The sequence below is a fragment of the Hyalella azteca genome, unplaced genomic scaffold, assembly GCF_000764305.2.
Source record: "Hyalella azteca isolate HAZT.00-mixed unplaced genomic scaffold, Hazt_2.0.2 contig578, whole genome shotgun sequence".
Classification (NCBI taxonomy): domain Eukaryota; kingdom Metazoa; phylum Arthropoda; class Malacostraca; order Amphipoda; family Hyalellidae; genus Hyalella; species Hyalella azteca.
The window spans coordinates 1-15,522 of NW_025930923.1; the positions used below are offsets into that span (position 1 = coordinate 1).

Sequence of the window (15,522 nt, forward strand, 5' to 3'; positions counted from 1 at the left end):
ACATCATTGTATTAATGTTCATATAACCTTCATGACATACAGATTACATTCGTAGAGGATATTTCATAATTTTACAAATTTCCGAACACTCACGCCTGTTAAACCATAGACTTTTAATGGAATTAAGATTAAGACTCGACAAACCGCGGCTGACAGTGAGCTGCTGTGATGACATAGCGCTCGTTTAGCAGCACTCCTCCGCAGGTCTGTTTAGTGAAGAGTCCGAACAACGTCGTCCCTCTCACGAGCACCTGCCATGGCCAAGCTCCCAGCGCCGCCTCCTCGCCGTTCACGATACGACCGGTGCGAGACAGCGGCCTCAACCCACAACCTATAGTTTTGTTTATTTAATAATTTCAGAATATGGAAAGTTTTTGCTTTTAAAGAAATGGTGAATTTTTTACTAGTTTTATTTGTTTAAAATTCTCTTTGAAGTTGCGATCTAAGCTAGCTGCCAAGGGATCTTGATACCTACGTTTATTCATGAATCGTCAGAAAGTAGAGAGCTGATAACGAACATCCGTAATTGAAACGGCACAGAAAATTGTGTCATATTGAATAGTTATAAAATATAATCAAAGTTCTATAAGCATGTGGCAAATTTCTTGTCATCAGTTATTAAGAAGATTATAAACAAATTTGCTTGAAAACTGGCACGAACGGCCTTGAGGATAAAACTTGAACGAAAGAGCAGGAAACTTTGACATGGAAAACTTATTCGATATTGTCTTCATTTACTGTAAAGTATAATTCGTTGATATATATTATCTGTTCAACTTCGGTTATTAATTGATAGTATTCTTACGCATCTATAATCATTCGATCCTTAGGCAGATTTTCATTAGTATATTGTGGAGTATGTGTTTCAAAATTTTCTCTTGATCGAAAATTTCTAACCGGCGTGCATAAATTTGTCAAAAATATTACTTCCAAAACGAATAATTCAATATTTTCAAATAAAAAACAATAATTAGAAATGAAGCTCGCTTGGCCCCCATTTTTTTAAATTAATCGGCAATAAAATGAAACGGAAAACAAATAAAATAGAACTAAATACGTGCGGTTCAAATAATTTTTGTGCATTCTTTCATTTTTCCTGGTTTCGATTGATCTCACCTGAATTTTTTCCATCCACTGTTCGAATTTTAAAACCGGATGCCAACAAAAGACACGATATTGATAGAACACGTGTCCAGTTCATCTTGAGAATCAAAAAATAGTTTCAATTAGCTGTTAACTTCAATACCGTACAATAATTTAACACGGGGAATCCTTGAATGAATCTATAATCACGATATTTACAGGTACTGAGGTACCGTTATAGAAATGCTAAAATCTGATATCGTTTCCGAAAGGTATAGGAACTTCCACTAACGCCACACATTGTTGAAAATATTACGCTCTTCTATAAAAGTACGTTTAACGGATGTCTGACTTCTGCTGTGGCACAGCTCGAATGAAACTCACCTACTACCAGACCACATCAGTGTGACTGGAACAAACTAGCCCTATACTCTAGCCACCTAACAAAAGTGGATACCCTTGCGCGAGAATCAGATTTTTTTCCTGTCCTTGATTACTGCCCGTAAGGCGTGGGTAAATCCATTGCGTCCAGGAAAAGGAAACAATACCCTGGTCATAGCTGAATTTAATTCAAGTTAGCGGCAATCAATAATAATTTGATCAGAAGTTATACGTAGAATCGGTCTCTAAAATCAAACCAAAAAGGGCGAGTACTGAAAAACTCTAGTGTTGAATCATGACAGTCAATTCTAGCCAAATGAATAACGAAATTGGGAGTATTTTTCACTATCGCAACCTCAGCCTTACCTACAATATAAGAGAGGCCAGTGAGACATAGTTAGAAAAGAACACTTTTAATATACACAAAAAATTACAAATTCTCACTTTTACAAAAGATCTGAAGCGTTGCAGCGAACAAGTGCAAAATATTATAAAATGCGCGTTCAAACTAGAGAAAAAAAATCACTTCGGATTTCGCTATTCACCAACACTGTTAATTGACTGATGGGTTTCGTCGATCGTGTAGCCTACAGCGAGAATGTGATGAAAATTTTTTGAGAAATTTAGCCATGTATTTATTTTTTGGTTAATACATAAAACGAGTCTTGGTAATGTACTAAAATTATGAATAACATGTCAAAATAACAATGTAGAAGTTGTTAATAGTAAATTCTTTTAAAAGGTAATCGAATTAAGTAATTAATATTAATTTGATTAAATTATTATAAGAATACAATACATGAAATTTTACGCATAAAAAATGCAACATAAAATCTGAATTACAATTTTTGCGTTATTTATTTGTTAATCCTGCCATACTGATCTCGTATTCAATGTTTTTCTTCTAAAATAGCCCTATCATTTACATTTTATCCATGAGCCTTCTAGTCAACGTAAAGATCAATTCAGAATAAACATAAAAATATATTTCACAAAAGTAAATTCACTATATTTATGGACCTTATTTTTTGTTGTCATTGACTGTAGCGAAGGCTAAATAAATAAGCTCCATGTATCCTAAGAAAAATTTAATGATGCATTTGTTTCTATATAATTAAAAATGGATCCAAATTGAAAGTAGCTCTAGTGAGAATTCCTCTAATATGTTGCTATTAATCTATATAAATTGTTGAAACAGCTTTGTTGCTTCTTTCTCTCGTTGCTGACTATCAAGAGGTGGTCGGTATGGGACACCCGCGTTCATCGGTGCCACGAACGCAGTCTTCGTCTCGGTCACAAACCCACTGCGTTGGGATACATTGGCCGTCATCGCATCTGAACTCTTTCGTCGAACACGATTTTTCTTGACAGTTTTGGCGTTCGTCTGTTCCGTCGAGACAGTCGCGGTTACCATCACACACTTTTGTCCGTGGCAAGCAAGAGTTGTCGTCACATAGAAATTGCGTTGGGAGGCATTGAACTCGGGCTTGACAGTTCTGCCTCTCATCGCTGACACTTTGACAGTCCGCTTTGCCATCACACACTTTGGTTATCGAGATACAAGCGCCCTCATCACATTTGAATTCATCAGCTTTGCAAGTCCTTGCTTTACAAGTTATTTCTCTTTCATCACTACCATCGGAACAATCTTCTTTACCGTCGCACAGAGAATCCATTGGAATACAAAATTTGTTATGGCAGGTGAATTCCAGTGGTGAACATTTTAATTCGTTGGGCGGGAGCTTAACACAAGTTCCCGAAATTAAATGTAATCTTTCGTAATCTGAGCATCCGCATTGCGCCCGAACTCTTCCAAAGGTGACGTCAGGAACAGTGAAGCAGAACTTTTCGCAACTATGGTGACCATAACGACATGGGTTCATATCATCAATAGGTTGAACTTTGCGACTGTGAACTTTTACCCCAAAGTGTCTTCCAAATTTTATAGATTCTAAACTTGAGACGCTCACCACGCTCTCATTTTTTATTTCCAAACGAAAAATGCTCCGAGTTGTCCAGTCACTTGCGTACAGCCAATCTGCAAAGTAAAAAAATTCTATTTAACCCACTTGTGACTAACGAGACTTCTCGGTCCCAAACCACTAGGTACGAATAGCATTGATGGCGGCAAATGTATCCACAACGAAAGGAATAAAAAAGGGGCCCAAACATCCTGTACGAAACGTATGTTCAAGATATGAGATTTTTCAGAAAACGTTTAGAATTTTGTCATATACATACCTTGGGTAGGAAGTATAAGGGGGAAAATGATCGTATGATAAGTTACATCATTTACATGTAAGAAATCCTGATCGATTTCGAATTTTGGACGACCGAGAAGGTGGGTATTGGTGAAGAGACCTATCGTGTTAGTTCTATATATATCTATCCCCATCGTTTGTAGTCGAAATTTATATGAATATTTTTGTCAATGCTAGTCAGATGGCAAGTAGGCTCTTCCAACTCATGGACCAGCTCAACATCAATCTTAAGAAGCGATCCCGTACGTGGGAACTTCGCCCTATCTTGAACTTATTTTTAGATGATGTACTGAGCCGCAAAATAGATCACCGAGCTTTTATTACTGAAATTTCTATTTATTTTTAAATAGATGCCGTTATTGTGTTCTTTTAAATCANTGAACCGTAACTCATTCATTTAATAATCGCAGTATGAGTTAACATATAGCCTACAATAAATGAAGAGTAAAAAAAAAATCACCACCCATGTTGAGGGATGTGTCGAATACAGCTACAAGCGAACTTATAGAAAATGCCTTTTTCTGACTTAGCACTGTAATTAGTATGCGACATTTCCAAACGAAAACATAAAGTACTTCCTAGATACTCAATAAAATAATAAATTTACATCTGAAATACATGAAATTGAATTGATGTGGATTTTTATAAAATGTAGACTACGCGTCAAAATTAAATGACATACGGTTAATTTGATGTTACTCGACTACTAGTACCTATGATGAATGAAGATTAAACAAGCAATTAAAAATTAAACATGGAACCAATATCACATGGAATCTGCACAAGCTTGATAAACTATTGAGTTGAATTTAGCAAATTGATAGAAAGAAGATTGTATATGCTATAAAAACGAAACGTGTGTTTGATTTCTTAGGAGGTGTTTGGGAATTAATATTTGAATCGGTTGAGCTTCAAATATATGTTAAAAATGCAAGATGGTGTCATATAGCATTGTATAGCGGTGTCAGCGTTGATAATCCCGTTAGACCTGTCGCCTATTCTTAATATCATCAAATATTCACAGCTTGTTGCGGTCTCGAACACGCAACTCACTGCTCCAATTTTGAGTCGCTTAACCACCCACATTGCCGATTTGATCAGAACTCTCGCAGTAAGCTGGGATCGAACATACAGTTCACTGCTCCAATCCCGATACTCTGTACTGTAACCACTGGGCCATGTAATAGAATTCCTCTAAACGCAGTAAATCATTGCTAAACCAACAGATGCTTTAAATTCCATACGTCCAAAATAAAGCATATTCTACTCAAAAAATATGTCTTACCTCCATAAACTGAAAGAGCAAAAGTATGCTTCAAGACACCATTTCTGATAGTGCGAACGTTGGATCCGTCCAGGTTTGCATATTGGATGATGTCGAGCCTGGCGTCGCACCAGTAGACCAGGTCGTTGGTCAGGTCTACGGCCACAGCGTTGGGCCATTGCAGCAGCGGACCCGGCAGGGCCATCAACTCTGTTCCGTCCAGGTTGGCTCGGCTGATGCCTGGGCGACCTCCCCACTCGGTAAAGTAAAAGAACCTGGAAAATTAATACAAATTAATTTCCAAAAACCACAAGTCTCTTTCGGAAATTGCTATCGATAGATATTAGGAAGACATATACTAAATGTGTAATAAATTTGTTCTTCAGAAATAAAAGAACAACACTTTGCAGGCTCCGACAGCATAAAATTTTTCACAATGTATTCCACCAGTTTTTACTATGATAGAACTTTTTTTTCATTTTCTGGCAGCTGTCTCGAACTCAAGGCAGATAGTTCACCCTTTATTCGGATGCAAAGCGATGCCTCGAGGGTTGGATAGGTTTCTGAACAGCGTTTTAATGTCGGTCTGCAGTGACGTTTTAGTCACGCAGATTTCATCCAGCAAGGAGTCAGCGAAATACAGATTCTGGGCCACCCAGTCCAGCGCCAGCGTCTCCACAGTGCGCCCCGATGTTGACAACTGAACCTGCTCGCCTGTAGCATTCAACAAGCAACACACAAATTTTTAAACCTGACATAATTAATTGATAATAATCAGTCACATGATTCGTTAATCATCATTCCTCACAGGATTAATTGGCGGATCATTATTGGTCACATGATTCTTTATTGATCATTCGTACATAATTCGTTGGTCTAATGTTATAGGGCAACATGGGGCAGCGCCCCCCCTTTTTTTAAACTAAAATTTTGATGAAGTTTTAATTGATACGAGGTGCTTCTCTGTTTTGTTTAAAGGTACAACTAATGAGGAATGTANACATCTGCTTACATTTTTAGTTATTAAATTTCCTCGTGTTTTGTATAGTGTTCATTTCCCTAGAGATATCGAATATACATATCTGAACACATTTTTCCATCGCCCAATATGAACATTCAAATTGTTGACTTATTTGTTGATACGTACGTTTTGTTTAGGATATATTTAGCACATATACTCTTGACAATGTCACGACAAGATTCAGAGGCAGATTTTCAAGTTGCTGTACTCACAATTGCAGGACCTGTTGTCAGCCGCCAAAACGAAGGTGACGTCACAGGCACAGCGGTAGCCGGCGTCCTCCCGAGACAACAAGCATAGATGTTCACAACCGCCGTTGCCATGGCGACAAGGATTGATAGCTGCCCAAGCCGATAAAAACATCGATGAAATTTATAGGAGAATTGAGAATGAGGATTTATTTACTGTGACTAATAATCATGCAATGGTTCTAGCTTGAGAACACAAGGAGGCATATTTTCTGTATTTTATAAATTAATTGAAGTAGATATACTCGTGCAGCAATTGATTTACTATAAAAGGATTACAAGTAATTCTGAAATATTGCATAGAAAGCTCAAATGCATTAATTAATTTCGGATTTGGCTCTGGAAGGTGTAATATTTCGAACTGAAATCATTTAAATAAATATTATCTATATCGATGACATAAATATTTTCTTAATAAATAGGTGCAGTGAAGGTTTGAGTAAAGTTGAATTTCACGTTATGATTAAATTAACATAAACATTCTACACAGATGAAATGATTCAGTTATTGAAACATGAGAAAAATGTTTTGTAGCAAACACTGCTATAGAGAACAAGAAAATCAACTAACCTGTGAATTAATTTGAAGTTCTATGATCTATTATGTTATAATCGTGTACTTAGATGCGCGTTTACATGAGCTAAATAAATAAATAAAACTGCAGTTAATCATGAATAACATCATGCATAACGTTCAATGGGTGGAAGAGTCCCCATCACTGAATAATAAATGTATAAAATATAATATATATATACTATTCAATCAAAATACAATAATAATCATTAGAAAATAATTAATTGCCTGAGCAATGACCAGCCTCATTACCCTCAGGCTGCAGAAGGGGGTGGACGCAGTGAAGATGCTGAGGGGGATCACCTTCTGGGTCCCACTGACCCACTTGTTCCACTGAGCCGTTCCCGCTGAACCTGTCGGTGCTCAAAATAGCTTTCCTCGACGCATCCGTCCAGAATATCCGCCTCTCGAACATCGCCGAGTAGGTAGGCGCAAATGAGACTTTTTCACCTGCAGTGAAACACAACATTGTCCAACTTTCAATTTTTATAAATCTTGTTCTTGTTTTAACAATTTGAGATGAGGAAACTTGCGACGCTTATTGACTCTTATCATAGTTAAATATTCTCGGTATCTATACATGGTCTAATACCATTTTGTATTAGACCATTTTGTTTCAAATACGTTAAATTTTTATATAATATTTGTACCTACCTTCAATTACTGTGACCGACGAGCCCGAAGGACTTGTTCTTCCCAGGAAATAAATTTTATACGTAAAAAATAAATGTTCTACTTAAATATAACCAATATAACCTAGAAAAGTTATGTTCTATCGTTAATATAAAGAGTACCTTTAAAAATTAATATTCTTTGTGATCCATCGTAGGCCACGGATTCGATGGTGCCACGCGCCGCAGAGCTCCAGAAGACGCGTCGTAGGATGAGGTCCACGGTGACACCTGAGACGGGGGCCGCGGGCGAGTTGCTCGCGATCTCTACTGCGTTTTGACCGTCCATGTCAGCACGAACGACGGCGTTGCCAGCGGCCACAAACAGGAACCTAAATTTCATTTATACAGCGTATAATTTTAGGATAATGTAGAATAAATATCTGATATTTGAATATGTTCATTTGAAGTCAAGTGAAGTGAAAATCAAAATTATGTTTTTGCCTCAGATGTATATATATGGACAAGCTTTTAGCAGGTTTCATTAAAGATCAGGGTATTTATTTTATTGACAATTTTTTGTATTAACAATTTGTTTTTTCAATACATTGAACTTTTTTTCGTTTGCACTGGTAAATAAAAAATCAGGGTACTGATGGACATTTTTAATTCGCTAAATACGTTTCAAATATATCCATCGTTCATTATCAGGTTCCAAGACGCATTGAGTGATGAAATTTTGATCGGTATAAAGACAAAATTATGTAAATAGGATACTACCGACATACCTGTACCTGCAGTACAATTCGGGCTTAATCTTTTCATCTGAAAGTGACCGATTTTTTATTTTGTCACATATAGTAAAGCAAAAGTAGGACCAAGGGGACTGACTGCCCATGTCTACTACATTGGTTGTCGGTAAAATAAAGTGACGTAAGAAGGCCAGATGGGCGTGCAGCACGGAAGACCTCCGAAAATTTAGCCTCTAAATTTCACGGAGAATTGCTTTCGAATATATGTACGGTTCTATTATGATATGCAGTTCTTTGGCTATATTTTTACATTGGAGACGTGACTTGTGAAATAATAGGTCTGACCGGGGGTGCCTTCTTTGTGGATTTTTAACGTTTCCGTATAGGTAACCGGGAAAGCAACCCCCGACGATAGGTGTGATCATTCTTATATAGAGCTTATAATTACAACGGAGTTGGTCGTACTGCATGATCAGTTTGTTAGCTTTCCTGCGCAGTTGTTCATTTGGGTCTCGTGCGATGGGACAGAATTTAGAGTCAAGGAAAAGAATGTCGCAGTTTTTTATCTAAATTTAATTTTGTTGTAGAATTCTTCCTAATACGTACTACATCGGGCTCACAACTACGACATTTAAGCCGGCGTTTCACGTGCCACCTTCAGTCTGGAACCGACTCGCGATAGCTGAGGCCCTCATCATTAATGATAGGACTCCAGCCAGCAACCTGCAAACTACTGTATTTGTCCAGAACCTTGAGACTGTTTTCGGAGTAATTTTTTGTGCTTTAATTCTTGATCATCTTCATATGTTCGTGATTTAGTAGTTATTTCTAATCAAATTATGTTTCTGATATGTTTCTGAATAGTATCCTATTTACGTGATTTTATTCTTATGTCGGTCAAAATTTCATCACTCAATGCGTCTTGTACCCTGATAATGAACGATTGATACATTCGAAACGTTGTTAACGTGTTAAATATGTCTATCAGTACCCTGATTTTCGATTTACCGATTTACCAGTGCAAACGAAAAAAATTGTTCGATATATTAAAAAAAAATAATAAAATTGTAAAAAAAATTCTCTGGTTTTCAATGAAACCTGCTAAAAGGAACAAATTCTGCCAACCTATACTAATATGACCAAACATGCACCTATGTCAGTTCGTTATACTCGCACCTTTTCATAGGATCCAAGGCAATATCCAGCGGACTTTTGATTTTCCGCCAAAGCAAAATGGTACGTTTCTGATCTCTTAGATCGAACAAGTCAATTTTCAAACCAGGTTTGTCGACGACGAAGAGCTTGAAGTTGACCCAGTCTACGGCGATGGCAACTGGTGATACGTAGGCCGGCAAGGTTAGTATAACGTCTCTGGTTGTGTTAGGGTGAACTCGTAGGCTCTCAGCGTACACCTGTAAGTCAAGGCCACAGAACATAATTCACATAGGCATTGAAAAATATTATCAATATGAAAAAAGTTTGAGGTGATAACGTTGAAAACATTGTATCTAAGGAAACCTTATCGAAACAAGGCTGCAAATTTATTTGTGATGATCCGGAAGAGGAACACTTGTTTCAATCATACCAATAACTATTATAAACGTAATGCCCTTTAAAATAAGAAGATAAACACAAATGACTGATTAAAAGAGTAAAAAACTATCTAAAAACTTTGTTGCAGTGGTACTCGAGTTTTTAATGTCCGACTGACTGAACTGTAATGCCGAGATTTTTTCGGTCAGACTGAGCATAAATGAAATTTCTGTATCCGAGATATGAAATGAGTTATTGTCTGCAAAGAAAGATATGAGTGCTAAATTTACAAGCAAAAAACTTTTATAGAAATACAAATAAACTAATTCACTTATATTAAGCCGGTTCCATGATACATTATCGTTTACGATTAAACCTAGCAAGCATTTCCTGGTTAAATCAACGTTGAAACAATGTCCGTTCACGAAGTTGTATTCGTTTTGAATTCTAGTCCTTAATGAAATTTGAATCAGCGTCTTTCTATCAACGCTACACCTCAGCTTTGTTTCAATGTTGAGAAGAGGTTAGTTTAGAAAATTGAATACAAGTTGATATCATATTGATGTACGACCGGATTACATCATACATGCGTTATCGTGACAGTAACATTATATGAGCATATGAATAACCTCAACATTTTGAACTAAATCAGACTTTCTTAGTTTAAGTTGAACTTTTAGAATATGAAAAAAACAATAAGTGTTTCAGTGATTTGTTTCATATCACTTTTCCTATTTTGGACAAGTAATTTTATTACTTTTATTTATTTTATCTTTATATTTCTGTTACCGTATAGTACGTTGCCTCACCTCTCTCATGTCACGGCCCGTCCAAATGATCTTGTCTTCCGCAAAAAGGTAATCCAGGCCTCCTACAGAGTTGCCTTTTGCAACGACCCTCGCTTCACTCTCGCCAGCACCAGCCGTCTGCTAGAGAACGGACTAAAAATCTTCTGGCATTTTTTGCAAATTAATTGCAATTCTTTAACTATACTGCTGTTTGACTTTCTTGCAACTACATAAAATTTAAAAAAATACTGCTTTATCAAATAATCGAGTTTCATGAGAAAACTATTGAATTTTTTTTTCCTCGTCGAACAATTGATAGGGTGAGCTAAGAAAATGAGATAAAGCAATTGAGTAATAGGCAATATAAATAAAATATAATAAAATGTCTTATAATATAATTCGCATTTTCTGTCACTTAAACTTTTCATAGGCTGAATCATATTTATTAGTAAAAATTTAATGGTATAAATTACTCAATAAATCTGAAATGACTTGAATTAAGTAATAAGGTCACTCGTTTGCATGAATCGCAAATTCACTAAAAACTTAAAAGCAAAGAAAACTCCACAAAAATTCATAGTATCTTTAAAGAAAACGTTTCTTTATAAGAAAGAAACAATTTTTGAAGAAGACATTTTTGTGGCGTTTTCTTGCTTTTAAGTTTTTAGTAAATTAAAGTTAATCACTTGTTTCACAACAAAAAACTTTCATTGCCATATAATTATTTTGAATAATCAACACATTATTAGATTATTTATCAACACATTTATTAACAATTAAGTAATAATGTCACTCGTTTGCTTGAGTCGCAAATTCCCTAAAAACTTAAAATAAAAGAAAACTCCACAAAAATTCATGGTATCTTTAAAGAAAACGTTTTTTTATAAGAGAGAAAACGTTTCTTTACAGATATTATGAATTTTTTTGGAGATTTCTTTGCTTTTAAGTTTTTAGTAAATTAAAATTAATCACTGATTTCACAACAAACAACTTTCATTGCCATATAATTATTTTGAATAAACAACACATTTATTTGCAATATCAGTGCGATAACACTTATAAATTCTATTTCATGGATTTTCACGTCTCTTATTAATACATAATACGAGAGAATAAACAACACATTTATTTGCAATATCAGAACGATAACACTTATAAATTCTATTTCATGGATTTTCACGTCTCTTATTAATACATAATACGAGCGCAGCTAGCTATATAACTTTTTAAATACACATAGCACGGTATCTCTTATATTTAGGGAAAAATAAAATAAATTGAAAAAGCTCACACGTACGAAAGACAGTTTTCTAAACAGTTAAAAATACCGTGTTGCCTGGAAATGAATCGTAGTGTTTTATTTTTATTTGAATACATTTATTACATTTAAAAGTACTCATTCGGAAATTCAAAATTTTTTATTTAAAAGTCCCAAAATTCCAACAACAACTTCCATTTCATTTTTATTGTGAATACTGACCATTATGATTTCATCGTCACCAACGTAGAGCAGCTGTAAGGGGCCGAACAGATTTGCTGCGCGGCACACTTCGTTGGCGCGGTCTCTTCGGTAGCCCCACACGCAGAAGCACGAATACGAATTTTGTGTGCCAAAACAAACTTGATCGCACAGCCCGTACGTCGAACATTTGTCTGCTGTTGCAAAAAGATGGCATGGTGTTATGTTACTTAGGGTGTGACAGAAAATTTGGTTTTTGGTGGGTCTTGATGTAATCCTAAGCTGAAAAATTCCTCTGGGCCAAATCTAGGGAACCATTTGACCAAATGATTTCGAAATTTTTTACCATCTTTAGTCTTTATAAAATTTGTCTTGCTAGTGAATCAGAAATGATCCTTTGTTAATATCAGTGGTGGGATCATTAGCGGAATCAGAAATCTATGATCTATTCTCTCACATGCATCCCATTCCATTCCTATTCTACTAAAGTGCTATGGTCCAATTAAAAAAATCAATTGCTAATGTGCTATTAGTCTTCAATTTATGCGTTTGTTTCCAGAATTAAGTGGCAGTCGGTGCTACGCAAAAAAAATTTTTTTGAAGGTCATCGGTCATGCCACAGGATGTTGTTCAAAAGTGCACGGAGCAGTAAACATCCGACTCCTGCCACATAGCGTGGCAGTAGTTAATAATGAACTATAATATTTAATTATATTATTACAAAATTTTCACTTCACTCTTATCTGGGAAACAATGCATAGAACTTCCCGTGTGATTGGTTTGATAGAAAAAAATTAAGTATCCGTACGCAGCTTTAAAAGGATTGTTCTTCTTATAGAATGACATAATGAAGTAAAATATTTACTTTATCAGTACCTTCAATATAGGTACAATTTCATGTGAATGGTGCTATTGTGAGAAGAAAAATTGAAATTAAGAAGTTGGATTTATCACACTTGCAGTACACTGCTAAGATTTGGATAAAGTGTAGAGAACTTGAACTAATAGATGAATAGCCAATTGAAACCCTTAATCAAATATTCACAACAGTTTTATCAATGTTAATTTCGGTTGCACCTGCCTGAATTTTGACCATCCACGGGTTGAACTGCCGCGCTTGATGTCAGAACCCCAAACAATAAAGGAAGAACAATTTCCCAAACCATATTCAAGGTCAAAATATATCTAAACGAATATTTCATATCCTTCAAATATTCAACTATTCTTCGATTAAGTTACAGTGAATCCATTATTTAATCTATGATTATCTGGGTCTTGCCTAAAAAGATGTTAGGAGTCCCACACTCAGGAAAAATTGACCTTCTGCTTGTACGCAACAAAAGGCAACTGCCAGACAGTCCTAGCTGCGTGCAAACCTCCCTAGACTTCCGTCGGGGATGACCAGCAAAACCCGTTTTTTTAAATCTCAATCGATATATCTGACATGAACAGTAGTTTCAAAAATGATTAAAGAATCCAGGAAAGTAAGCGATTCTTTACCGAAAAACTAATAATATTACAATTTAACAGATGGTTGTGCTGCACGAATGAAGTTATTTCAAAGTCCGATAAGGACGCTGCAAGAAAAGTAGGGTAATTACTAAGGTTAATTACAACCAAACGTTCAAAATTATAATGTTATTAAAATATGGCCAAAATTAGCTGATTTATTTATCTTCAGTGGAAGGAGATTCATTCAGAATATTTCTTTTATCACTATAGATAATGTAAATGGAAAATATATAACAGGATCCGGTTTACCCTCTTGAAAGAAATTGTTTTCTAAGAAATATTACTACTAATACAGGCTCCACTAAATAGAGCAATAATAACGTTGAGATTTTAAATTGAGCAGCTATCGTTGCTCACAGTTAGAAATAACGTTTATGGCACATTATCGTATACAGCTGTTGTGCATAGTGCCAGGTATAAAAAAAAATAAATAAAGCTTAAACAATTGGATTATGGAGTTTGTGAAAGAAAGTAAGAAGAATCAATTGTCCAGTAAAGTCTTCGTTTTGGTGCAATTTATTGAGGCAGAGAATAATGCAATAAAATGAAACTGAGAAAACAAACGAAGAGTCATATGCATATTGATGAATTTTCAATTCCTTTTGTTATCCTATATAAGTAACACAAGTGGAACAATATACATAGAATAAGATTTAATGAGCTACCGTACACACACATCAGACGCGGTTTTGCAGATACTGTATTGAACACACCATTAATCATGAAAACTGTTATATCTATCATATCAACGATTTGTAGGTTTGATTAGCACATTATACGATAATTAAATCTATTGTTCAGTTATGTTGTATACTTTGTTACTTTTAAATTCCGGTGACATAAATATTTTTGGGGCTGAAATAACATTAACATTAACTTTGCCAAAATATCTTAATTCAACAGTTTGGAAATTTCTGATAACTGATAAGTTAACTTAAATCATTAGATGAAGCAAATGCTTATTTTACAAGAAGTGATGATTAAAGTTCCTAAAAAAACCTGAGTTGGATAAATAAACTGTTGGGAAAACTTCCCAACCTGGCTACTTTAAAATTCCAACGAAGAAGTAGAGCTTACTCTGTTTATATAAGACAGAGGCGCATCTCTCAAAAGCAGCTACTTTAAATGTTTACGTATCTCATGAAGTTTTCCGCCGTCCTAACTGTTCCCATTGTTCTTGATTTTGCGCCACATTTTTCTCGTGTATAACTAATGGTTTTATTTTGTTGTGCACAACCTTTGCCGAGTTACTGATTNTCTTATCATGGGACTCGCGCAAAGTGCAGCGTTTCTGTTTGATATACAGCATATACTTTATCTAAAATGGCCCTATTTTGTGAGTATTCATTAATGCGAATAATATTAACTCAGTGTTAATGTGAAAATTTTCATGCAGACATATGCCTTCGTCAATCTAGATTCTATCTAGATTCGTCAATCTAGAACACATCGTGCGCAATAATAAATTGAGTAACTACGCACTACCATTATCGTTGTTCGTTTTTGGATGTTAACTTCATTGATCCGACACTATACTGTATAGCTTGTTATAGCAAATATTAAATTTCGTACTTTATATGAACATGCTGTTCATTATAGCCGTATCAATGTGGAAGTGATTGATACGAAGCATGTTAATCGTTCCACGTCATGTAAACGTACTGCTGCCCACGAGTATACAGGAGTGAATGAAGCAGTTCATTGAACCTTATCACAAAGCGGTGAATTATTTAGCCCCATCGAATGTCCTGAGATGAGAATAATTGAGCAAATTTGAAAAAATCAGAAACAGAATTGTTGCGTAAGTAATAACTAATCTTTCGTTTAGACGCCAAAATAGATTAAATTCAATTGAAAGATTTGTACATTCACACAGATATTATCATGAGAGAAATTATTTAATTTAAATAAATTACTATCTTTTTATCGCATTTTCTCATTTATGGAAAAAAGGCGCTATTGGGCTCATCATGTCCGTCCGTCCGTCCGTGACGGATGGACGGAGAGACAATGCGCTCTCTGTCAATCGCTGCAGT

General features: G+C 35.5%; 2 protein-coding genes across 2 annotated transcripts; both read right to left on the minus strand.

The window, feature by feature from the left end:
• Positions 1-144: 144 nt before the first annotated feature.
• On the minus strand, positions 145-1,507 carry LOC108668519 (serine protease filzig; the record flags this gene model as incomplete). Its single annotated transcript, XM_018155752.2, is given in 2 exon segments — positions 145-331; positions 1,117-1,507. Coding segments are annotated over 2 exon segments (272 nt in total), but the record flags the coding sequence as incomplete, so codon positions are not given.
• A 790-nt stretch (positions 1,508-2,297) lies between these two features.
• LOC108668515 (low-density lipoprotein receptor-related protein 2) lies at positions 2,298-12,447 on the minus strand. The gene is made up of 10 exons (XM_018155747.2): positions 12,432-12,447; positions 11,996-12,171; positions 10,537-10,653; positions 9,371-9,606; positions 7,626-7,834; positions 7,084-7,281; positions 6,223-6,351; positions 5,508-5,703; positions 5,011-5,264; positions 2,298-3,502 (listed from the first exon to the last, which is right to left on the minus strand). The coding sequence occupies exons 1-10, from the start codon at positions 12,445-12,447 to the stop codon at positions 2,694-2,696; spliced, it is 2,340 nt and encodes a 779-aa protein (XP_018011236.2). The 3' UTR covers positions 2,298-2,693.
• Between the last annotated feature and the right edge of the window lie 3,075 nt (positions 12,448-15,522).

Bases quoted from the DNA above. Each gene is read 5' to 3' on its own strand.
- LOC108668515 (XM_018155747.2), bottom strand. The intron at 7,835-9,370 runs GTGCGAGTATAA...AATGAAATTTAG, and splicing joins GCCTTGGATCCTATGAAAAG to GTTCCTGTTTGTGGCCGCTG. The intron at 7,282-7,625 runs GTACTCTTTATA...GTTTCACTGCAG, and splicing joins AAGAATATTAATTTTTAAAG to GTGAAAAAGTCTCATTTGCG.